General features: G+C 42.4%; 1 protein-coding gene across 14 annotated transcripts in view; it reads right to left on the reverse strand.

Moving 5' to 3' along the window:
- Positions 1 to 25,494, reverse strand: part of HDAC7 (histone deacetylase 7) — a 322,508-nt gene that overhangs the window by 182,776 nt on the left and 114,238 nt on the right. For 3 of the 14 annotated variants that reach the window (XM_070741038.1, XM_070741043.1, XM_070741044.1), the window contains exon 2: positions 11,558 to 11,632. The exons of 4 other annotated variants lie outside the window; for them this stretch is intronic. In XM_070741038.1, coding sequence (XP_070597139.1) covers positions 11,558 to 11,632 — 75 coding nt within the window. 7 more of the 14 variants (XM_070741037.1, XM_070741040.1, XM_070741036.1 and 4 more) reach the window with 4 other exon arrangements.

The raw sequence follows: 25,494 nt of genomic DNA on the forward strand, positions 1-25,494 counted from the left end.
TCTTGCCATTCCCTCTTTAATTCTGGCCATCTTGGGCTTTTCTGGGCTGCCTGAGGAGCCGTTTGGTGGCGCTTAAGGAGGCTTTGGCAGTCCAGAGCGAACAAAGCATTTTCCTTTCTCTGGGCGCTTGGACAGGGAATAAACCACTTCACTGTGGTGACTCCCTCCGTTGCCTCCCATACACCCGACTCAAAGTTGCCTCCCAGGGCATCTGGGCATAGAAAGGCAAAAGGGGGCACTTCACCCCTGCCGGATCAACTCGGTTTCAGCCAAACCGAGGAGTCACCACAGTGAAGGAAAGGTGCCGGCTACAAAGCGAGTGAGCGAGCGAGAGGAGAGGGGAACCCTGTCCTCTTCCTCCTCTTCTTCTTCCTCCTCCTCCCACCCAAATTCTGAGCTTTTATTTCTTTCCTAATGGTTTTGCACACATTATTTGCTTTTACATTGATTCCTGTGGGAAAAATTGCTTCTACTTACAAACTTTTCTACTTAAGAACCTGGTCACAGAACGAATTAAGTTCTTAAGTAGAGGTACAATTGTATCATGAAAAACACACCGATCCCCAATCTTTCTGTCATGTCCCGGGGTAGAGGGAATGGATCTGTGCATGTGATAGGCACACATGCTCGCTCGCTCACACACACACACATACACACACAGCTCTATTTGTGCAAGTGGCGGGCATGTACACCTGCCGCTTGTGTAAGTGGAGCTATGTGAGCGAGCAGGTAGAACAGTGGTTCTCAACTTCTCTAATGCCGCGACCCCTTAATACAGTGCCTCGTGTTGTGGTGACTCCCAACTGTGAGTCTACTGCCAATTCTCCCAAGAGAGCTTTAAGCTGATTGGCAGAAGGTTAGAGGGACACCTCCATGGTAAACGCCTGATTGGTCGGATTGTAAAAATATGTTCCAAGGTGCCAGAATAGAAGCTTTAGTTCATAACACCATAGGAAATTTGTCTTTTCCCATGGTCTTAGGCGACCCCTGTGAAACAGTCGTTCGACCACCAAAGGGGTCCCGACTCCCAGGTTGAGAACCACTGAAGTAGAAGGTTTGGTGAACTGTGTAATAAAAAAACAGCCTCATTTTAAATGTAAAGAAAAACTAAAGAGATCACTGTTGATTTCAGAAAAGGCAAGCACAGCCACACACCTCTGTATATTAATGATTCACCTGTGGAGGTGGTTAGCAGCATCAAGTTTCTGGGTGTGCAGCTAACAAGTAGGCTAGCTTGGTCTCTCAACAGTGAGACATTGGAGAAGAGGGCACAATAACACCTGCATTTTCTGCATCGCATGAGAAAAGTACATCTTCCTTCCCCTGTCCTTAGCACTTTCTATTAGCGGGATGGTCACTGCATTTATTGTCTGATTTGGAAGCACTGCTGCTTCAGACAGGTAGTGCAAAAAGTGGCAAGGACGGCAGAAAAGATTATTGGTAGTTTATTTCCTTCTATCCAGGACATGCCATATAAATGATGCTTGGGTAGGGTCAGGTCCCCAGTATTGTCCGGGATGCTACACTTCCCCTTCATGGCCTGCTTTCCTTGTTACCTTCTGGGAGGAGGCTTTGTGGTATCCAAAGCAAAGCATCCAGGTTCAGTCATTGTATTGTTCCATAAAGCATCAACCTTATTTATTTATTTATTTATTTATTAGTTGGACTTGTATGCCGCCCCTCTCCGAAGACTCGGGGCGGCATACAAGTCCAACTTATGATCTCTCAAGCTTTCTTTTTCAGCTATGTATTCAAAATGGACAATGATTGTGTGTGTATTTGTGTGTGTGTGTGTCTCCCCATCTGGGGTCATTAGGAACTAGGGTCTTCTATGCAGAGTTCAAGGCCTACATGGTTTCCTTCACCTGAAAACATTTTTTTTTAATAATTTTGAATTACTTGATGGAAAATAGGCAATATGTGGACCTTTTACATAGTGAGACCTCTGTCCATTTGGTCCAAAATGGTGTAGACTGGTTGCATATGACTCTCAAGACTCCCAAGCAGTTCTTAGCTATATCTAGAGATGCCAACCAGAACCTCTGAAGTAAGTTGTGGGACCTGCCACTGATTCTTAATAATCCCATCGTGGGGGGGGAGTGAGGGAGCGATGGAGGGAGTATGGAAGGAAGGAAGGAAGGAAGGAAGGAAGGAGGGAGGGAGGGAGGGAGGGAAGGAAGGAAGGAAGGAAGGAAGGAAGGAAGGAAGGAAGGAAGGAAGGAAGGAAGGAAGGAAGGAAGGAAGGAAAGAGCCCCACTGGCAAATTAACCCCAGACTTGGGATATTTTCTTTCCCCAAATAAAATTAACATAAAAGACATAACCTCTCCCCTTCTGCAATCATCTAAAACTGAAACAAAACTAAATTACCAACTTTTAAATGCTGTGAATTTAAAAGTTTAAAATTTAAAAACCAATTCCTCACCCTAGAGATTTTATCAAGTTTGATTATTATACATACCTACAAGCACATGCGCGCACATACACACACACTGAAAATGGAGGTTATTGAGAAGCAAAGCTGCACGCCAGATTCTTTATCTTTCTCTCCCCAGCCTCATTTCCAACCCATGGAAAACAGCCTACATACTTCTAGTCAGTAGAATCGGCACTGAATTAAACCCTAAGCTCGAGGAATGTGGAATCAAAACCTTTCTGCCCTGTCATTCATTTTGGCTGTCTCTCTCCAAGAGTTTACTAAATGAAGTGGGTGACGTTTGTTGTTAACAGGCCCCAGAGACATCATCTGATCCCTGATCCCCAAAGTGGATCAAAGCTTCTAGCAACCTAAGCCTAAGAAAGGAACCACAGATACCAGACACAACAGAGAGCGTGCTTCTGACGCACGTTCCTCACAGAATTGCCATGGCAATGGAATTCCCCAGCCTCTCCAGCATGGAAGATCACTGATACAGCAACATCTACAACAGTGAAGCCTCTAAAATGCCACTCTTATGTTTTTGGGCTCCTCCGCAGAGAGGTTTCCTGAGTCGCCTTCCAAAATGAAAACAGTGGCTTCCATATCCTGCATCAACAGAATTTCTGTGTGAGTTGGGAGAGAAAGACTCTGAAGCCAACATAGCTAATGCAGAACCAGACGGAGTAATGCTTGTGGGGACATCAATTATTATTATTATTATTATTATTATTATTATTATTATTATTTATTAGATTTGTATGCCGCCCCTCTCCAAAGACTCGGGGCGGCTAACAACAATATAAAAAGACAATGTAAACAAATCTAATATTAAAAGACAATCTAAAAAACCCCAATTTAAAGAACCACTCATACATACCAGCATACCATATATAAATTCTATAAGCCTAGGGGGAAGGGAAATTTCAATTCCCCCATGCCTGACGACAGAGGTGGGTTTTAAGGAGCTTGCGAAAGGCAAGGAGGGTGGGGGCAACCCTGATATCTGGGGGGAGCTGGTTCCATAGGGTCGGGGCCGCCACAGAGAAGGCAATACAACTAGTTTTCCTTTCTTCCCCCCTGAACAATGAATGTTCTTAGAATGACTGTTGAATGAATGGTATTGATAGTTTTTTAATTAGGATTTTAAAGATTGTTTTTAATGTATTAATTGGATTGCTATTACTGTTTCCTGTTTTTCTGTACATGCTGTGAGCCGCCCCGAGTCTTCAGAGAGGGGCGGCACACAAATCCAATTAAAACTAAAACTGAAAAAACGAAACTCACTCCCTTGTTGCCCACCATCCAAACAGCACCAGACATCTATACCTTTAATAATTTTATAGAGCACTCCAATCAAACTGTCTGAGTGACCAGATGGACAACATTTGTGGAAATTCCCTACTGGTGAAAAGCTCTGCCTCTTTTGCATCTGGCTACCCTACACCGAGAGCTGTGTTTCTGGAAATGCAGTTCTGGGATATGCAAAATAATGCCAGCTCAGCAGATTCTTCCTCGCGCACAAAGCTTATCGGAAAATTGTACCTCCCAAGTTTGATAGTCATAGACGTAGAACCAGCCAGGGTTTAAAGAGAGAGGAAGAATCATTCATTCCTCCCCCCCACCTCCCAGGTTTATTGTAAGTCATTTTAGATCGTGGCCATACGAAACCTGAGAACTTGTAAAAGTAGCTTTTGTTTGGAAAAAGGCTGACCTAACCCATAAACCAAGGATATAGTAGAAAATAGGACATGGGATGCAGCGTATCAATGACGTTAAAAACAAAACAAAACAAACCCCTGCTGAGCTGGCAAGTAATCTGATATATTCATGAGGCAGATTGTTAAATAAAGAGGTCACCATACCCCCAGCTTGGCTAGAAAAAAGTAGATCCACGCTGAGTCAGACCATGGCTTTGTGTGGCCTAGCACCAGCTCTTCCACATATTCTCCTACAAACTACATTTGTATCCTCTTGCATTCAAAGCAAGTACAGTACTCTATCACTACACAGCAGCTCTTTCCTTAAGTGCCCGGGTGAAATTCTTCAGGCAGCATCCATTATTCTAAGGATCCCTGTTCGGTCTTATAAATTATAAACAAGAAATCTGGAGTGAAAATGACGTGCTGTTCAGTCAGCCCTTTTCTTCTTTTTCTTGGAATTCAATTATTAAAATCTCTGTTGCTACAGTTTTGAACTTCAGCTCCCAAGGACAACTCTGGTTGATGGTCTAGCAGAAGATTACTTTCTGCCTGAACATATGGATGGGCAGGGGGAGGCTGTTTTCTGACCTAAGAGATTACAGGGTGAGGAGTTCCTACATTTTTAAGCATTTATGATAAGAGTCCAGAAGCCTCAGAAAGTCCTTGAGTTTTCCATTCCCGGATTGGATAGATCTTCTTTTGGTTTTTTTACCCCAACCAGGTTGCAAGCACAGGAAGCTGTTTGCTTGGGCCTGTTCTGGGGCTGCTGGAGAAGAGGGGGTAAGGCTGATGAAGCAATTGCAGCCAACATATGCATGGGAAAGACTCAAAGAAATAAAGGGAACACTCAAATAACACATCCTGGATCTGAATGAATGAAATATTCTCATTGAATACTTTGTTATGTACAATGTTGAATGTGCACAACAGCAGGTGAAATTGATTGTCAATCAGTGTTGTTTCCTAAGAGGACAGTTTGATTTCACAGAAGTTTGATTTACTTGGAGTTATGTTGTTTAAGTGTTTCCTTTTTTTTTTTTTTGAGCAGTGTATATACAGTATATAGGAGAGCCTTTTCCAATCTTGCCACAAGAAGAAACAAGAGAAGCAGAAGTCTCCCTTCCCCAGCATCTTACAAAGCTAGCAGTGCCATCCCATTCTCATCCAGAAACCCCTTTTACAGGGATGAAATCCAGCAGGTTCTGATAGTTTCTAGGGAACCCGTAGCGAACATTTGGAGTATTATTATTATTATTATTATTATTATTATTATTATTATTAATAATAATTAGATTTGTATGCCGCCCCTCTCCGGAGATTCAGAGCGGCTTACAACAACAATACATAGTACAAATCTAATGGTTAAAAAATAGTTTAAAACCCTTATTATAAAAAACAGTCATGCATCCCAAACAAACCATACATAAAATGAAATGGCCTGGTGGAATCAATTTCCCCATGCCTGATGGCAGAGGTGTGTTTTTAGGAGTTTGCGAAAGGCAAGGAGGGTAGGGGCAGTTCTGATCTCCGGAGGGAGTTGGTTCCAGAGGGTCGGGCCGCCATACAGAAGGTTCTTCTACTGGGCCCCGCCAGACGACATTGTTTGGTCGACGGGACCCAGAGAAAGCCAACTCTGTGGGACCTAACTGGTCGCTGGGATTCTTGCGGCAGAAGGCGGTCCTGGAGATATTCAGGTCCGATGCCATGAAGGGCTTTATAGGTCATAACCAACACTTTGAATTGTGACCGGAAACTGATCGGCAACCAATGCAGACTGCGGAGTGTTGGTGTGACATGGGTGTATCTGGGAAAGCCCATGATTGCTCTCGCAGCTGCATTCTGCACGATCTGTAGTTTCCGAACACTCTTCAAAGGTGTAGTTCGGAGAACCGGCAAATACCACCTCTGGCTGGCTCCACAGTGGAGTGGGAATGGAGATTTTTCAATATCCTTCGTTCAGGAGTGGTAGTATCCTTCCCCCGCCACGCCCATCATGCCACACCACACCCACCAAGCCATGCCCACAGAACCAATAGTAAAAAAAAAAAAAAGGATTTTACCACTGCCCTTTTAGTTCAATAAGATCACTTCTAAAAGATAAGGCTGCAGACAAAGTGGGAAGTAAACCTTGCTGAATTCAATATATGGCTCATTTTTGGCAGGATATACTCCAGAGGTGGGTTCCCTCCCAGTTTGGACCCATTCGCCTGAACTAGTAGCAACCCGCTGCTAATGTCATGATGATGTCACCAAACCAGATCGATCGTTGCTGGCCCATGGGCGCCATCATCTTTTTTTTAAATTGAATTCTATTTATTTTTTGCCAGGGGGAGGACTTTTTTTAAAAAAATCTTCTGCACATGAATTTCCAGTACTACACATGCATTTTTGGCTTATTAAAAAAAATCCAAAGTTTTTTACATTGCATATGTACGGGCAAAGCATGCGCCCGCGTGGAGCAGGAGGAAGCGAACCAGCAATGAGTTATGTTATATTCTGATATACTACTCAGATTTGCTCTATAAAGCAGTCAACTGTGGTAAACATGTAAAGAAGTCATTATTAACTCTATCCAAGTATCGAGACTCTAGCTATTGAGACAAAAATCCAAAATAAGTTTACCAACATAGAGGGTGCGGGGATTTTTGGTTTTGGTTTTTTCATTTCTGTTTTTTTCTCCATCCACTTATATGTTTGAAAAAACCCAAACAAAATAAAAGGGGACAATGCAGAAAAGGCAATGTAAAAACATTAAATCAAAATGCACAAGTTTCCGTAAACTGCTTGTATGTATTGTATGATGTGTCTATTTTTTGTATGTATTTATTTATTAATTTATTTTATTTATTTATTTTGTCCAATACACAATAATACACAATGAAGTTTATGGAGGATATAGTAGAGAAGAAATATGAGATATAGGAGAGACTATAGGACAGGGGACGGAAGGCACTCTAGTGCGCTTATGTACGCCTCTTACTGACCTCTTAGGAATCTGGAGAGGTCAACCATGGATAGTCTAAGGGTAAAATGTTGGGGGTTAGGGGATGATACTACAGAGTCCGGTAATGTCATAACTGTGATGATTATGGGGAAGGTGAATTCAAGTAGGTTTCAGTTTTTCTTCCTTTGGGCTCCCCCATCCACTGAGCTGGAACTTACAACCAATTTCCAGACTGCAGGGTTCCCATTCACCCACGCCCATGCTCAGAGGTTTGGCAGCTGGCATGTATTTACAATTGTTGCAGCATCCTGGGGTCACGTGACTGCCATTTGCAATCTTCTCAAGATGCTTCCGACAAAGTAAATGAGAGAAACTGGATTCACTTAATGACCATGTAATTCAATAAATGACTACAGCAAAAAAAAAAAAGTCATAAAATTGGACACAACTGCATTGCTTTGGTATGGAAGTTCTGAGTCCACTTGTGGTCATAAATAAAAAAAACAAGCTGTACACAATTCTAGTAGTGGAAGGAGACATTAGAGTCTTGAAATAGTTGGGGTTGCATCTCAAGGATGAAATTTGGGAGAATCCTTCTCTGTAAGGCCAAGGATACTTTTTATTGTAATACAGTTTTCCCCTCCCCCCCCCAGAGTTTAAGCCAGTGGTTCTCAACCTTTCTAGTGCCGTGACCCCTTAATACAGTTCCTCATGTTGTGGTGACCCCCAACCATAAGTCTAGCCCCAATTCTCCCAACAGAGCTTAAGCTGATTGGCAGGAAGGTCAGAGGGACACCCCCAGTGTAAACGCCTGATTGGTCGGATTGTAAAAATATGTTCCAAGGCGCCAAAATAGAAGCTGTAGTTCCTAACACCCTGGGAAATTTGTCTTTCGAACTGTCATTCGAACACCAAAGGGGTCCTGACCCCCAGGTTGAGAACTACTGGCTATATGATTCACCTGTTTCCCCCTTCAAAATAGAAGGGAACCATGCCACTGTTTTTTCTGTCATCATGGTCAAAAGAGTCTCAAATAGGTTGAACACCTGTGGCTTGGAACCTGCAGAATTCTCAGAGAGAGGTCTCTTTATACTGCCAATCCAAAGATGTTAAACAGCTATTCTGGGTTTTTTTCCCCAACCCCTTTTAAAGTGGATTTAAAAAAAAAAAATGGCAGAAAAAACAAAGAAACAGGAAAGTACAGAGCAGGAGATGAAAACATTTTGGGAGCAGAAGTAAGGCCACTGCAAAATAAAAGCCTAGCATGAAAGCTAGGCCAGTGCATACTCTATGCACTGGCCTCAACAGCTTTATGAAAACAGGAGGTGGGAGATCTGTAAATTCCACTTCCAGTGAGAAGAGTTGAGAAGAGAAGCCCATGATTGAAGTCTAGAATCTAGAATCTTCGGGCCAGATTTTGAGCTTTCGTTTCGTTTCATTTCCTTGGTTAAAGAACAATCAGCTCTCCAAAGATCTGCTAACCCCCATCCCCCCATATATAATTCTACTTGAGATAAGAACAAATCATATCAGCATCTGGTACTTAGGGTGGGGAACAGGTAGATGAAAATATGCTGAAAATATTTTCAGCTACTGAAAATAGCTGAAAATATGAAACCCACTGGGGAAGCCCCTAAGATTTTCACTGCTACTTCAATCCCGGCCCTTGAGGAGCTCATGGCTGAATATCACCGCCAGATGCAAAGAAACCCACCTCATCACATTACGCAAGCAGGTTTTAATTAAATACGTCCATGTATCTTGTGGGAAATATTAGGTGCAGCGTTTATTGCTTTATCTGATAGAGGGGAACGTATGGGGAATGCAAGCAAGATAACCAGAAGCCTCTCCCGTTCATGAATTTATTACGATCTTCCCTTTTTCCAAAAAGGAATGATTGGTATGAGCCATCAGGAACATCTGCCTTGTATTAGCCACAGTGATTGCATTTAAAAACTTCATCAAGTACCATATCTATTCCAAAGAGCAGATCCCAAAACTTTGTTGAAATGTTTCTCAGCCCAGTTATCAAAAACCCTCTTAAAATGTAGATGTTCTAATCGTTAGACTTCTATGACAAGCGGAGCAATGGTAGCTCCTTAAATGTTTAATGTTGTATGTCTTTGTCTGTCTTTTTGAAAATCAATAAAAATATTTTTTTTAAAAAATGTAGATGTTCGGAAAGGAAATCAGGCTGCTATTCTTCATTAATACCAGGATAACACAGCCTTTCATTTTTGCCATAGAATGACAGGGTTGGTTCTCACTGCCTACCCTCTCCCATGCTTTAATTTTTAATTGCATAGTTCCCTAGGACCATGTAGCATGAGATGAGGCCCAAAGCATCCACTAAGTGCCTTTAGGCATATTCCTCAATAATGGGTCTTTACAAACTCTCATCCCCAGAAAGAGATTCTCCAGATTTCTGAAGATACTTCTTCTTGATCACCTGACGGATGTAAATGTATCTTGTTTGAGAATCCATAACAACCTTAACAATAAGGGATCACATTTCTCTCTACTAAGTGTACACCCAACACTTACCAAAGCCTAAAGTATGTTGACTTTTTCTTTACCACCAAGTTATAAAATCAAGTATAACACTCGTATACTCCTCTCAAGCCAGCAACAACAGCAACAATCTCCCCTGACCCATCTTGTATATCGGGGAACAAGTCTCAATACAAGCCATAGAAGATGAGAGCCTCTGCTAACATAGCAGAGTAGGAATACTTTCTCCTTATCAAGAAGGCAGTCTCGGTAAAACATGTATTTGTAAATGCATACAGAAAGCGTTTTAAAAACAGGAGGATTTTTAAAACCTACCAATTGACAGTAGCTGGAAATAACTAGAAAATCTCTTAGAAGAAACAAAATTATGATTAGCTACAATTTTTCATTTGGAAAAGGCACATGGTCCTCTAAAACCCCAAACACAGGAATAATGGCAAGGGATTGCATATCTCATCAAAGCTTTTCTCTGCTTAGCAATCTCTAGACATACTGCACTTCAACTGCCATCCCCATCCCAATAATGGGTATTGTAGTCGCAGCTGTTTGGGAAAAAATCACAACCTTTCTACCTGTAGTTTCAAATTGAAGCCAAATTGAAATTCAGTGTTTTAGGCCAGGCAGGATAGGAATATAGAACAAAGAGACCAGTCAGGCCTTGGTGTAAGAAGGGCACTATATTCAGGTGAAGCAAAAAAAGTCCAAAGCAAATAAGTCCCTTGATGATTAGCGTGCTATCTCACATAGCCCCTAAAAAGTAAGTAAATGTTTAAGCGCTGTGTGTGTTACTAATGACAATAAGCAACAATTTACCCGAAAAACAAAACCTTTCAATCTTCCAAATCAATAAATCAAAACCTGAATGGAGAGCTACAAATATAAAAAGAAACAAAAGGAGAGAGGCTAGAGAACGAAAACAAATGAGTTATATCAAGTGTATCCAACTCTTTAAAGTATAATCTAAATGCTAATGCGTAAAATCAACCTAAGAACTTCTGGGGCCAATGAGTCACATTTTATGCAACCAAGTTAAAACCCAAGTGTGAAATTGCTTGGATTTCCTGGACCAGAACACGTCAATTAAATGTAACCAAAAAAGGGGCACCCACCAGACCATGTAACCAAAAAAGGGGCACCCACCAGACCCGGTCGAAGGGGACTGGAGGTGATACTATGCATTTGGCATTATAGATGCCTAGGCAGAGGGTAAAATAGGGTGGATGTGAGATGTGAACCACCCTGAGTCTTCGGAGAGGGGAGGCATACAAATATAATAATAATAATAATAATAATAATAATAATAATAATAATAATAAGAAGAAGAAGAAGAAGAAGAAGAAGAAGAAGAAGAAGAAGAAGAAGAAGAAGAAGAAGAAGAAGAAGCAGGAAAAGTAATAAATTATCCCAGCCTCCCTGAAAACTGTAGCAGATTCCCGAGGTAGGCCAACTACCACTTCCATCATCCCCTCCACCCTAACCAGCATATCCCATTCCTTCACCGCTGGGGGTGATGGATGGCTGTGCATCAGGGTTCGGACCACCGGCATTCTAAATCGCTTCGGTTCTTAAGCTGGAAGCGAAGCGATTCCTGCGGGTTCCAGAAAAGGAACAAGAAGGCGGATTTCAGCCTTCAGCCTCCAACCGGGCTTCCACCCCAACATCACCGCCACCCCAACTCCGCCTTTCTAGGCTCGCTTCGCTTTCTGAGCCGTTTTTCAAGGCCTCGGAGAAACAGAAAAGCTCGATCCCACCACCCTGCTTTTAGCTCCTTTCTCCCTGGGCTAGAATCGCGAGGCGCAGAGCAATACAGGATTTTGAGATTCGGAAGTGCAATGACAGGCAAAAGAGGGGAGCCCCCCCCCTTCCCCGAATTCTCCCCTCCCCGCCCGATCGGGCCCGTCTTTCCTTTCAAACGCCGCTTCCCCTTGGCGGAGGGGTCGCTGTCCCCCCGGTTCCTCCTAAGGAGGGATGATCGGGCTCTTACCTTGGCTAGAAGCGCCGCTCTTCTCGGCCAGGCTCACGCCCTTCTCCTCCTCTGCCGCTCGCCCTTTAATCCCATCTGGGGAGGAGAAAAGAGAAGGGGAGTCGTGAGCGCCGGAGGAGCCGCTGCCGCCGCCGCCGCCGTTGCTCGTTTTAGCGGCCGTGCCCAAGGCTGGGTGCAGTCCTGGCATGGGTGGACCCCTCCTCCCGTCGGGCAGCCAGGGAAGCGCGCAGGAGAGAGAGAGATCCGTTAAGCTTCTTCTATTTTTTTGCCGGGTTCACACGCCACGGGTCAAGCAGAAGCAGCGAGCCATAATGGGGGGGGTGTGGAGGGGTGTTGCACTCTTCGTGGCGGGCGCTTAGCGAGAGATCGGCGGCGAGGCTCGGCGATACCAGCCGCGCTCCATCACTCAGCCACTCCGGGTGTGGATCCACCTGCGCCCGGGCCCCCCTCCGTCGGCGTTTCTCCCCCCAATCCGCTCAGCCGATCGGAGCCCAAAGAGGACCGCGCGAACAGAAGAGGAAAATGAAGAAGAAGAAAAAAAGAAGGGGAAGAAGAAGAAGAAAAAAAGGAGGAGGGGAAAAATAGAAAGAAAGGAAACCCGCACCGAGCAAGGGGAGGGAGAAAGTTGCATTGTTTGCCGAGGGCGCTGGCGATTGGCCCAACCTCGACCAATGGCGGGGCAACTCGGAAAGTTTGCTGTTCGAGTGCTCCATCTGGTGCTTGGGAGCGAAGCGCGCCCGCCTTCCCTACGCCTCCTTTCCGTCCCCCCACCTCCCGCACGCGCGCTTCGCTCCTTTCCTAACGTGAGAGTCTCGAAAGGCGGCCGGTTCTACCGATTCGGCCGAATTCGAACGCTGGAGTTCCACAACCCGAGCGTCGCTTTTTTTTTTGTGGGAAATGTGGGAACGCATCCCGCGATGGGCGATGACTTGCGTTGGAAAGCGCTTGTCCCCACTCCCTCCCCGCCCCACCCACCGAGACATTTCCAAAGCTGCTCTCTCATGGTTACTTCGAGATTTACCTCAGGCAGGGGAGTTAGATTTGAAAAGTGCAACATCAGCTGTGGTGTTCTGTGGCCTGAGAAGCCAGGTCGGGCAAGTTCAGTAGGCTTTCCTCACAAAGCTTGAAAATACAACATTGGGGACAGTAGTCTGAATTGAAGCTCCCTGGGGGTCAAACCGACCGAGGGAGTTACGATTAAAGCCTGAACATTTTAATTAGGATTTATTCCCATTGAGAAAACCTGGAATAGGTTGCTGACAGGTTAGACCAGAGGTTTTCAAACTTGGCAACTTGAAGACTTGTAGACTTCAACTTCCAGAATTCTCCAGCCAGCATAGCTGGCTGGAGAATTCTAGGAGTTGAAGTCCACAAGTCTTCAAGTTGCCAAGTTTGGGGACCCCTGGGTTAGACCATTGATGATGAACCTTTTTCCCCTCAGGTGCCGAAAGAGTATGTGCACATGTTATCATGCATGCGCGAGTGCCCACCCATAATTCAGTGCCCAGGATGGTTGAAAAAAAGCTTCCCCTACCTCTCGGAGGCCCTTTGGAGGCCAGAAATGGCCTGTTTCCCAAATTCCGGTGGGCCCATTTGACTCGTGTTTCGCGCCCCCCAGGCCCCAAAGGCTTCCCTGGAACCAGGGGAGGTAAAAACGCCCTCCCCATCCCCCCCAGCCAAAAATGCCCTCCGAGACCCTCTATGTGAACCAAAAATCAGCTGACCAGCACACACATACACACAAGTTGAGCTAGGGCAACGGCTCGCGTGCCAGCAGATATGGCGCCGCGTGCCACCTGTGGCACCCATGCCATAGGTTCGCCGTCACTGGGTTAGACCTTATTCAATCACGATTTCCAGTAAGGACCATTTGGAGAGTTAGAATGAGGAAAAAGTAACTTTTCCTCACATTTATGACCTGTAAAGCAAAGGAAAGCTGCAGCAAGGCCATAAGCAAGTTTTACTTAGCAACAACCACTTCTTTTAAAAAAACCGGAGTTTCCAGACGCAATTCTGGTTGTTAAACAAGGACTGCTTGTTTTACTATTTTTAAAAATGGATGGTCCATATTCCTGCAGTGCAGGAATAAGAACAAGAAGCAATGGGTGGAAACTAAACAGGGAGATAAGTAACTTAGAACTAAGGAGAAATTTCCTAACAGAACAATTAATCAGTGGAACAGCTTGCCTACAGAAGTTGTGGATGCTCCAACACTGGAATAAGATGTTGGATAACCATTTCTCTGAAGTAGAGACTAAGCAGGGGGTTGTTGTTGTTGTGAATTCTTAAGTTTTAAGTCTCCTTTAGAATCAAACAAAACACAAGTCTAAAGAGTGCTGATACATATTAATTTTTTAATTTAATTTTTAACTGCCATCTCTTATTAAATGCTAAGAAAGAGACTGCAGTTTACTGGGAAGGGCATTCTAAAGTCAATTTGTATAATTAAAGTGCTACAATGACCCACTCTATGCTTTGGTACACAATGACTGGTAAAAACTATTTCAACAGATATGATGAACCAAGATCAGAGTTCATACTGACACATGATGTAATGAAGATTTGTTGAATAAACTATAATTGGATAGTTAAAAGTATTGTATGAACCCAATTAATGTATGAAACCAGAGTTTAGTGGATTGTGTAAATTCAGCCAATACTTAGCAAAGCATAAAGGTGAGTTTGAGGAAAGATAGTCTTTCTTCTAAATGAAGTCAATCATTTAACACTTCATGTAGTCCCCAATTGAGTCCAAAATTTATGTTGCCAAGTAAGAAAATTGTTAAGTGAGTTCTGCCCTATTTGAAAACTTTTCTTCACTTAATACATTTGTTAAGTGAATCACTGCAGTTGTCAAATTAATGACATGGTTGTTAAAAGAATCTGGTTTCTTGATCATGTGACCCCAGGACACTGCAAACATGATATCTATGAATCAATTGTCAAGCATCTCAATTTAAATCATATGACCATGGGGATGCTGCTGTTCTAACTTCAAATGATCACTGAGTGAACTGTTGTAAGTGGAAGACAACCTCTATCTTAAAAGCTTGCAGAAATGTGCATGTATCAAACCTTTAAAAATTAGCATTTGTTATTAATTTTTCTCATGTGATATCTTTACCAAAAGAGACAGTTTCCTTTCCATTTTCTTATATTTCTTTTTTTGTAGTATAATTATATTTGAACATTGACATAAAACAGTCTCCAAAATTGAATTTATCTTGTTCCCTGGAATCTCAAGAAGAAAATTAATCTGGTAGATTGGTAAAATTTTAGTTCAGCTAAATGCCAAGTCTATTATTTGGCTTACATCTGGTACAACCTATGACCACAACTAAGCCCAAATATTCTGTTATTAAGGGAGACATTTATCAAGTGTCAATTGCCCCATTTTAAGATCTTTCTTGCCACAGTTGTTAAGTTAGTAAGACAGTTCTTAAGTGAATCTTGTTCCCGTTGATTTTGCTTGTCAAAACATTGCAAAATCACAGCAATGGTCATAAGTATGAGTCAGTTGCCAAGCATGCAAATTTTGATCATATGATCATGGGGATGCTACAATGGTCATAAGTGTGAAAAATGGTCATAGGTCACTTTTTTCAGTGTTGTTGTAACTTTGAATGGTCACTAAATGTACTGCTGCAAGTTGAAGACTAGCAATAACACCAATATACCGTTTCATGGTACTTTAAAGACCTCTGTAAGTGGTTTACAGAGTCAGCCTATTGCCCCCCAACAACCTGAGTCCTCATTTTACTGAACTTGGAAGGATGGAAGGCTGAGTTGAGATTCCATCTGCGAAACTGCTGACAGCTGATGATCAGCCGAAGTAGCCTGCAGTATTGCACTCTAACCACTGTGCTACCATGACTACCTGTACTAAGTGATAATTCTCTTAATTATGATTTGTTTATACACCATATTATACTATTAATACAAGTGCAGCAGTTTGGTTTGCCCATCAGTTTAGGCCAACACCAATTAAATACATTAATGCTTCATTAGAATGTAGGAACTTAAAATTGTATTTACATAATACAGATTTATCTATCACAAGAAACGCCTATTGCATATGAAAACTCCAAAAGCTGTGAGTTAACTGGCTAGAATAATGAAGCTGCAAAGAACTGGGGGATAGTATGGAAATAATAATCCCTCCAACCTTACAGTCTCTTGGCATAACATTCCCTAACTTGGTCTATTGTAGATTTTTAAAGCCAAATCTCTGAGCCTGCATTACAATTTCTCCAAACCACAGCCATTTTGTGCAATGCATCTGAAATGCTTCAGGTTCAGGAAGGATCTGCTACAGGCTTTATTTGTTGCTCTCAGAAAAAGTGAGAGCGACAACAGGTTGGTGGATTAATTTAACCAGGTAGAAAAAGATCCTACCCTAGCATTTGGCCTTGAGAATGACTTGCTGAAACTCTATTGCAAGACTATAAATGAATCTGGAACGTGTTTAAACAAAAAAAAAAACACATTTCCTCATCACTCTTTAAGTTACATGAAATATCTCTACATTTTCATTTAGCAAGAATTTTGGTGAGCTATGCTTATCTGAACTATTTTTTATGATGTTCCTCCCCACCCCCACTCACCAATTCCTCTCTTTCTGCCATCCTCTCCCTTTCTTTGAATAGAATAAGTGGTTGATTTTGCTGCAGGAATAACTACAGCTGAATATGAATGTTTAATTCATATAATATGGTTTTGCTTCACATGCTGTGAACTCAAGCCCTATGGCTTATGGCATAATGTATTGCACAAACTCAGCCAATTGTGGTTTAAGCCGTGTCTGAGAAAACAATGGCTGAATTCACACACCATGAAAACTCCTGTTAGTTTTAACAATTTTCTTGAAAAAGCCATTGTGTTCCAGCCCACTCATAACAGCAAGACATTAACCATCATACATAAACCACAATGGCTGGGTTCACTGAGTTTGGTAAGCTAAAACCACACAAATGGTATTATCCGACAGTGCATATAAATCTATTCTTATTTTGGGGGAGAATATGTATCAGGAAATTGAAGGCTATGGAATCAGAAGGAAGGTTTCAAAATCACATAGGCTGTTAAGTAGTAAGATTTCATTGTCTCTATTAACCTTCCCAAATAAAGAATCCAAGTATGCTTTGTTTCATTACTGTCATTTCCTGTTCCAACCTCCAAGGGAATCAGTCACTAGTGACACTTCCTTTCAAGTGGTCACCTACTGACATTTGCTATGACCTACTCATCAAAACTAAAACGAAAGATACGCATCAGCGAAAGAATCATAAAATTAGCACAGGAGGTTCTCACATTGCTATTTATACTCCTGGAGAAAAACATGGCGTGCAAACACTGCTCGATTGGAATATCCCAGTCAGAGTAGAATTACACATCAAGGATGTGATTAACAGGGAAAAAAATTCCAGGGAAAGAGGATTCCAGGAAAAGAAAATTCCTCTCCCCCCCCCCCCCAAAATCTCAGAATGTTAAAATAAAAAGCAAGAGTAGTCTAACCAAGGTTAAAGGCCTGCTTTTCATAGTTAAGGTCCCCATTCAAGGCTCTAACTCCTAGATGAGCAAAACAAATGCTTGAATGCATCTGCAACTGGACCAACAATACAAGTAAAAAAGGCTTCTATGACACTTTAATTTGGATGGTAGCAGAGAAAAAAATGGTTATGTCTGTCTGAGCACTATTCCTGCCCCCAAAAGTCACTATTCCTAAAATGATTTTTAAAAAACTGCCGTTTAATTCTTCCTAGAGCAAGTAATAACCTGGAAAAGGAATTTTGTGGAATAAAAGACATCTACCATACTTTCTCCGTGGATCCTAAGATTTTTATTATTATTGATTGTATTTTCATTGCTTATTTAACCCCTATGACAATCGTTAAGTGTTGTACCTCATGATTCTTGGCAAATCTATATTTTCTTTTATGTACACTGAGAGCATATGCACCAAGACAAATTCCTTGTGTGTCCACTCACACTTGGCCAATAAAGAATTCTACTCTATTCTATCCACCTCTCTCAGCCTATTTATTTATGAAACCTATAATCTGCTCTTCCTAACCCGAAATGGAATTTAGTAATTACGATTACTTTAAAGTAGAGTCTTCAAACTTGGTATCTAAGATTTGTGGCTTCGACTCCCAGAATTCTCTATGCTGGTTGGAGAATTCTGGCAGTTGAAGTCCGTATGTCTTAAAGTTGCCAAGTTCGAAGACTTCAGTTTTAAAGGTATTGCCTTCTAATCTAGATCAGTTCCTGGTAATGTACAGGTTCAGATCCATGTTTCAAGTCATGGCACAGTAGCTTGTCATCTCTTTCCACATCACCTGCTTCATTTTCCAGTCCTACTTAAGCCCTGGGTTTTCACGGGACTTCCCATGCAAATACTAACAAGGCAATATCCCTGTTTTGTTTTCTAGATCAGTCCAGGTCAGCCAGATTAAGTAAAAGAGAGAGAGAGAGAAAGAGAGAGAGAAATATAAATAGGAAAAAAAAAGTATAACTCCTCATCAGAATTAAGATTCCCCCAAACTTCTACTTTAAAAGGAAAAGGGAGGGAAACGCATCAATTTCTAAATGGAGATTTAACCAATTAATAGGTAACAATTATGTTATCTTTGAACCTCTGTTAAGTTTAATGATCAGGAAATAAGGATAAAGCATGAAGGCTTTACATTCTACTGACAAGCTGCTTCTTAATCATAGTTAAAGGTTGCCCTACTAGAGGTTGCCCTCTAATGAAATTCATGTCATTGAGCCATGGTGGCACAGTATGAGCCGTGGTGGCACAGTGGTTAGAGTGCAGTCCTGCAGGCTACTTCTGATGACTGCCAGCTGCCTGTAATTTGGCAGTTCCAACCTCACCAGGCTCAAGGTTGATTCAGCCTTCCATCCTTCCAAAATGGGTAAAATGAGGACCCAAATTGTTGGGAGCAATATGCTGACTCTGTAAACAGTTTAGAGAGGTCTGTAAATCTGTGTATAAGTCTTGTTAGAAACAGTCTGTTTTTACGCTCCTTCACCAACTTCCACCAAGCTGACTTCAGAATAATTCAGAGACATCCACAGGAAAGGCAGGATGAAAGAAAAACAAGATGGCAGCCATGATTGGAGTCCTGCCTCTTTTTTGTATGTGTGTGTGTGTCCTGTTAAAAAGTGGGCAGGACTTCAATCATGTGGCCACAGCTGTTCGTAGTCTCATGTTATCTTCCAAAACAAATTATAGCTCCATTTCCCAGTAAGTATGTTCAGAAAAATAACAGCCAAAAATGTATTATTATTTTAAGAACAATAGAAAATCTCTTGCAATTATCATTCTAGTTATAAACAATAAAAAGGAACCAGAAACACAGAATTTATTGAGTTATTATTGTCATCCTGATTCACTGTTTATTTAGATTTGGACTTTTCAAAGTTTGGAACCTTTATCCAAGTTTCCTGCTTGTGCCAAAATAGAAAAATAAAATAAAATTCACTGGCAAGCTTTAATACACTGCCATTTAGGATACTAGAAGGGTATTCTAGAAGCCAAAAGATTTTGCCAGTCCAAGTTTGGATACAGGCATTGTATACTGTTGAATCCATTAAACATATTGTGTTGTTGGAAACTTGCATAGCCCCTTCTTTGTAGGCTTATTCCAACATAAATCCTTCCAAATTCGGCAGCATTTTCTTGTAGCAAACATGCTTCAGATTATATTCTTAGTGAATTAGCCTCCTGTCTTATGTATAATGTATTAATAGCTCCTACTTTATAATGTTTTCAGAGAAGGAACATTGTTCCAGCAAGAGTTTGGCCCTTAGGTTAGGTGAATAGTGCCTTTGATACAGTAGCTTTTTAAAAAAATTCTTGTGTTCTATTATTTATGTTTTTAATGCTGTTTATTACGGTATGTTGCACTCTAACCAGAGTCCATTAGAGTCAGGGTCGGCTATAGTGAAACATTTTAATGAGAGAAGGAAGGGGAAATTTAGTAAATCAAAGAGTATGTTAAAAAGCAATGCAATTAATGCAAGTTACATCATTTGCATGATGTAATTAAACTACTGAGACAAACATAACTTATATTTCTATCTTGCTAATTACACAAATGCAAATAATCCTAATTATATTGCTATGGAGGTGATACAAAGTGCAATTCTTATTATTATTATTATTATTATTATTATTATTAATTAGATTGGTATGCTGCCCCTCTCCGCAGACTCGGGGCGGCTTACAACAACAATAAAACAATGTACAACAAATCTAATAATTTAAAAATCACTAAAAAACCCTTATTAAAAAGCAAAAACATACACACAAACATACTATACATAAACTGAATAGGCCCGGGGTCTAAAATGCTAGACTACAACTCCCATCGAACTGAAAGAGTGAACTACCAGACATAAAGAAGATCGTGTGACTAAGACTTTCTACACAAATCAGAGACGAAGCTTCCTTGAAAATTCCTCTTATTTTACGGTAGAGAACTTCTATGTAGGAGAACTTCTACGTCACACTTTTATTTGTTTACCATCACTACACTAGTCTTTGTAAACACTCAATCCAAAATAGCTTCAAAGAACATTTAGAAAGGGGGAGAAACCAAGGGCTATGCCTCTGTAGTTTTGGCCCTATCAATTGAATCTTGCCCCACAGATCGAAACCTGGCCACAAGGCTTGGTAAATTACAAGTATCCTGAGAAAGATTATAATGGCTTCTCATGAATCTAAGCCCTAAAGCGAGTCCCACTGAATTCAAGAGACTATCCCTCCATTAACACACAGTAGTTTGCAGCTTATAAATAAATAAAGAAGCAGGCAACTCTACAAATCTGGATCCCATTAAGTACTTTTAAACCACACACATTTTAATAGAGGGAAACAGAAGCACATGTTTCACCCCTCCCTGCTGCCAAAATAAGGAGATAAAAGGGCTTAATCCTGGCAGGGTGCTCTCCAACATGGGTAATCCAGATGGGCAACTTGCAGAGTTTGGTTCTCCCTGCCACCGGTTCTGCATCCACAGATTCTCCAGAAGCTGACTTAGTCAAATGCTTGGCAAACAACGGCAGAAGAGCTATTGTTCTAGAGCAGTGTTTCACAAAATGTAGTAAGTGTACCCCCAGGGATACAGGAAGAGTTTGGTGGGGGTACACGTTCAGAAAAAATTCTGAAGTACATCTTCCCTTTTCCAACTTCATATTTATGTGAAGTGGCTTTTTCAGCATTTGTAGACATTAAGTCGAAAAAAAGGAACAGACTATTGGACGTGGAACCACATCTCAGATTAAAATTAACAACCAGGGAAGCAAATTATGACGATCTGCCATCTCAGCACAAACAATTTCATCCTTCTCATTGATCCAAATAAATGTTATTTGTAACATAACTTTTATTATGAATGATTTTATTTTTTGTTTATTATTATTTTCTGTATGTACCAGAAAAAAGAAAAAAGAAATATATTTTGATTGTTGTTAAAATACATCCTTTTTTTTTTTGACGAGGGGTACTAAGCATTACAAAAATGATAGAAGGGGTACACATATGTCAAAAGTTTGGGAAACACTGTTCTAGAGAAAGATCCCTTCCTTTCCCAGCCAGACCACAGAGGCAAAGGAAACTTGTCCCCTCTGTGAAGTAGGAAACATAAATCTTCCCATTCGTCCTTCAGTATTGCTATCCTCCTTTGTGTTTTGTCAAACTGTAAATTCAGCCCTGCCTCCCTCCTCTCTCTCCCACCACCACTTCCCCAAGACCTCTTTTCTCTCGTCTGCCCTTTTGCCCCTATTTGGAAACAAATGTGAAAGAAAACGTTTTTTATCTGGTCTGCCACCTCAAGGCTGCCCATGAGTTTTTATAGTCTTTGATCTTCCCGAGTTTGAATTTTGCAAGGATGGCCGGTCATCTCTTGACGAATGAGCTTGCCTTTGGAATGGGGAAAGGCTGTGGGTTTCCAATAGGGGGGTGGGGGTGGAGGGAGAACAAACAGGGCAGTCAGTGAGGTTAGCACTTGCTCCCAAAGAGGCATCTCATATTGACAGCTTAGTCCAAGGGTAGGCAAAGATGGCTCTTCTATGACTTGTGGACTTCAGCTCCCAGAATTCCTGAGCTAGCGTGACTGGCTCTGGAATTCTGGCAGTTGAAGTCCAAAAGTCATAGAAGAGCCAACTTTGCCTACCCTTGACTTAGACCAGTGATAGCGAACCTTTTTTGGCTCGGGGGCCAAAAGGGTGCACGCGTGTGCAATAGCGCGCATGAGTGCCCACACCCATAATTCAATGCCCTCCCACGCCTGCACACAACCCCTGTGGTGCCCCCCGTGCATATGCAACTCCCTGTGCTCCCCACACACGCATGCCCACAGGCCTTACTGAGGCCTCCGGACTTCCAGTAGGCCCGTTGGGCTGTTTATCACTCTCCCCAGGGTTCAGGAAAGCCTCCCGATGCCTGGGATCTGTAAAAAATGAACAAATATTTCCGAACTTCCAGTTGGGCCATTTGGCCATTTTTTTGTCATCCCCAGTCTCCAGGAGGCTTTCCTGAACTCTAGGAATGGCAAAAATGGCCAAAAAGAAGGCTGAAAATCAGCTGGCCAGTGTGTGCATGCATGTTGAAGATGACAGAGGGCAATGCCTTGCATGCCCTCAGATATGGCTCCACCTGCCACCTGTGGCCCATGTGCCATAAGTTCGCCATCCCAGTCTTAGACTCTCCGGTTAGAAACAGCAGTGGAAAAATACCATCAACTGCAGTTTATCATTCCACACTCTGGACCAAGGGTTCCCAATCTTGGCAACTTTACAAGCGGACATGGCTGGCTGGGGAATTCTGGGAGTTAAAGTCCATGCATCTTAAAGCTGCCAAGATTGGGTATCCATGTTCTAGACCAGTGATGGCAAACCTTTTTTCCCTCAGGTGCTGAAAGAGTATGCTCGAGCACTATCATGCATGCGCGAATGCCCACATCCATAATTCAATGCCTGGGGAGGGCAAAAACAGCTTCCCCTGCCCCCCTAGAGGCCAGAAATGGCCTGTTTCCCAACTTCTGGTGGGCCCAGTAGGTTCATGTTTCGCCCTTCCTAGGCTCCAAAGGCTTCCCTGGAGCCAAAGGAGGGTAAAAATCCCGAATCCCTCTGGAGGTTCTCTGGAAGCCAAAAACGGCCTCCAAGAGCCTCCACAAGCCAAATATTAGCTGGCCGGCATACACATGCATATTGGAGCTGAGCTAGGGCAACAAGTCGTGTGCCAGCAGATATGGCTCCACGTGCCATCTGTGGCATCCATGCCAAGGTTTGCCATCACTGTTCTAGATCGTGAGCCAAAACCAAATTTACAAAGCAGAATAGTGGAATCACACATCAGACTAAGCTACAGTTACTTTTAATGTTGGTTGAACAAAGGGTAAATCCTACTTCACTGTAGTATGACAAATCATAAAGTACCAGTACCACAAGAGCTAAACACACACACACACAAACACGTTTTATTTAAAACAAAAATGGTTTTGGTCAACTCAACTCCTACCTTCTATTTTCCCCACAACAATAACCCCATAAGGTGGATGCAGCTGAGAGATCCTAGTTGGTCCAAAGTCACCCAGCCAGTCTACAGGATGCTTAGAACCCACATTTTTCTGGTTTCTAACTATTAGCTTCATCACCACATCAAGTTGGTTCTCTTGCATGGGATGGTCATCAATCCCTGGTCACAAAACATAGTCAGGCATCATGTGTTTGAAGAGCTGCCTGGTTTAAAGATGAAGTACCATGTTCAAGAAGACCAGGGGAACCTTTGAAGTTACCAGTTAATGTTTGGATGGGGAGTGAGTACAAAGCCTACCAATTTGCTCAACCTTGGGGCATTGAATCTGCGCTAATTACTTACATGCTTATAAGTATCCATTCAGGAATTAGCCTGTTCAAATATTATGTTAATCCATGCCATGTCCTTCCTCTGCTTTTTACAGATGTGGTTGTGGACACTTTACTCAGAAGCATATACAATACATTTGCAAATTTGAGCACAAATCCCTTCCTCTTCTGAACATGCAAATAGGCTTTTGACAAATGCATAGGTTTCCTCTGCAAACAATTCTGATGCAAAGGACCTCAAAACTATTCCACACTTCCAGCATAAATAGCAAATATATAAATATATATATACTGTATATTTAAAATAAAAATAAAAGGACCAGCCTGCCTCCGCCTTTACTATGTAGAACAGCAGTATTCCTAGACTGATGGGTTGGTCTACAACATCCAGCATGCCCAACTAGAATGACTGATGACAGCACAAGCAGAGCACTTCTAGTACAGCCAGGCTGCAGACAAATAACATAGAGAAAGATGGAAATGGTTTCACTCTGTTCCTGACAGGAGCAGTTAAGAAGACAATAGCAGTGGAGGCTTTTTAAAATCAATAACAATTGCACTGATGGGCAGCAGCTCTCCATATTTCCAGGCAAGCTGCGCTATGACCTGCAATCCTTCCACTTCTGTGAGTGATGCGGTTCATTGGTGCCAGGTACAGGTCTGAGATGAAACTGCCCCACCAGGCCAAAGCAGCAATGAGCCGCCCAGCTAAATCTTGAAAATTGAAAGCAAGGCAGCTATCAAGCAAAATCCATTTCCTGCTTCCTCTTCTGGGCAAATAACATGTCTCAATCAGTTCTTAACAGCGTCGTCTTTCTAACAATTCAGGGAACTATCCTTCCAGCTAACTTTAAATGCAGGAGATTTCCCAGACTACTGAATTACACTTCCCTTTTCCAAAGAAGGAACAGCTGTCAAGAAAGACGATGACTCTTCCCTGCAAATGGGGCAGATTAGCCAAGAATATGCTTGGCGTGTTGGCTTCTTTTGCAACAGCCTCCATTATAAGAAGATAATTGAGTCGAGGAAAACAAAAATCAAGTCGCCAGCAGAGAACCTCTGGGGATGCCTGCTCTTGTGTGGATACCCTAGAAAAGCTACCTGACTTTTTCATGAACTCATTAATAAATGAGCAAATGTCAATTTGGAGCCCAGGTGCAGTCTTTAAGAGGACAGAAACCAGAACAGATCTTCATGTTTGGCAGAGTACCAGTATCTTTATCCTTCCCTTTTCCTACTAGTAGATAGACACATCCTAGTAACTAGGCTGTCTGCAGGGCATCCAGAAGTACCACCTTCTGTTATCGCCCCCAGTAATCCATAGCCTCAGAATTTCTCATTTATAATATCCAAATAAATACACGGAAAGCTAGCATGCTACAATGCAAGGAACATGCCTTAAGCACTGCATTGGCAATAAATGATGAGGGGCTATATCGTCTAGCGCAGTGATGGCTAAACTTTTCCTTGTTGCGTGTGGAAACTGATAATGCAATGCATGCAAGACACACAACCCCCCATGCATATGTGTGCAAGCCCTGAAACTCCCCCCACCCTCTATGCATGCACAACTCCCCCACTCCCATGCATGTGTGTGCGACCTCCCTCCATGCATTGCACATGACCCTCTCTGGCCCATTTTGAGCCTGGCAGGCCTCCATCCATTCTCCTGGGACTGAAAACAGGCCGTGGGGAGGGGCACACCATGGGCCGGGGGGGGGGGGGGCGCTGTATCCCCTATGTTCCCCTGCGGCAGATACTAAAAAAATCAGCTGGCCAGCAGGAGGCGCACACACATTTGTGGTTTAGCTGAGCTGGGCAATGGCTCACGAGCCTGCAGAGAGGGCTCTGCACGCCACCTATGGCATACGTGCCATAAGTTCACACTCATGGGCCTAGTGCTTTGTTTAGATATGAGAATAAAACAAATTTGGTCTGAAATTTGGTGTGTGTGTATTTGGGAACCATTTTGTTGATTCGCCTGTTAATACTTGGATATTTCAGAGTGATCATATCATCTACGTGAGCTGCGGTGGTGCAGTGGTTAGAGTGTAGTACTGCAG

This window comes from Erythrolamprus reginae, chromosome 2 (assembly GCF_031021105.1).
Source record: "Erythrolamprus reginae isolate rEryReg1 chromosome 2, rEryReg1.hap1, whole genome shotgun sequence".
Classification (NCBI taxonomy): Eukaryota; Metazoa; Chordata; class Lepidosauria; order Squamata; family Dipsadidae; genus Erythrolamprus; species Erythrolamprus reginae.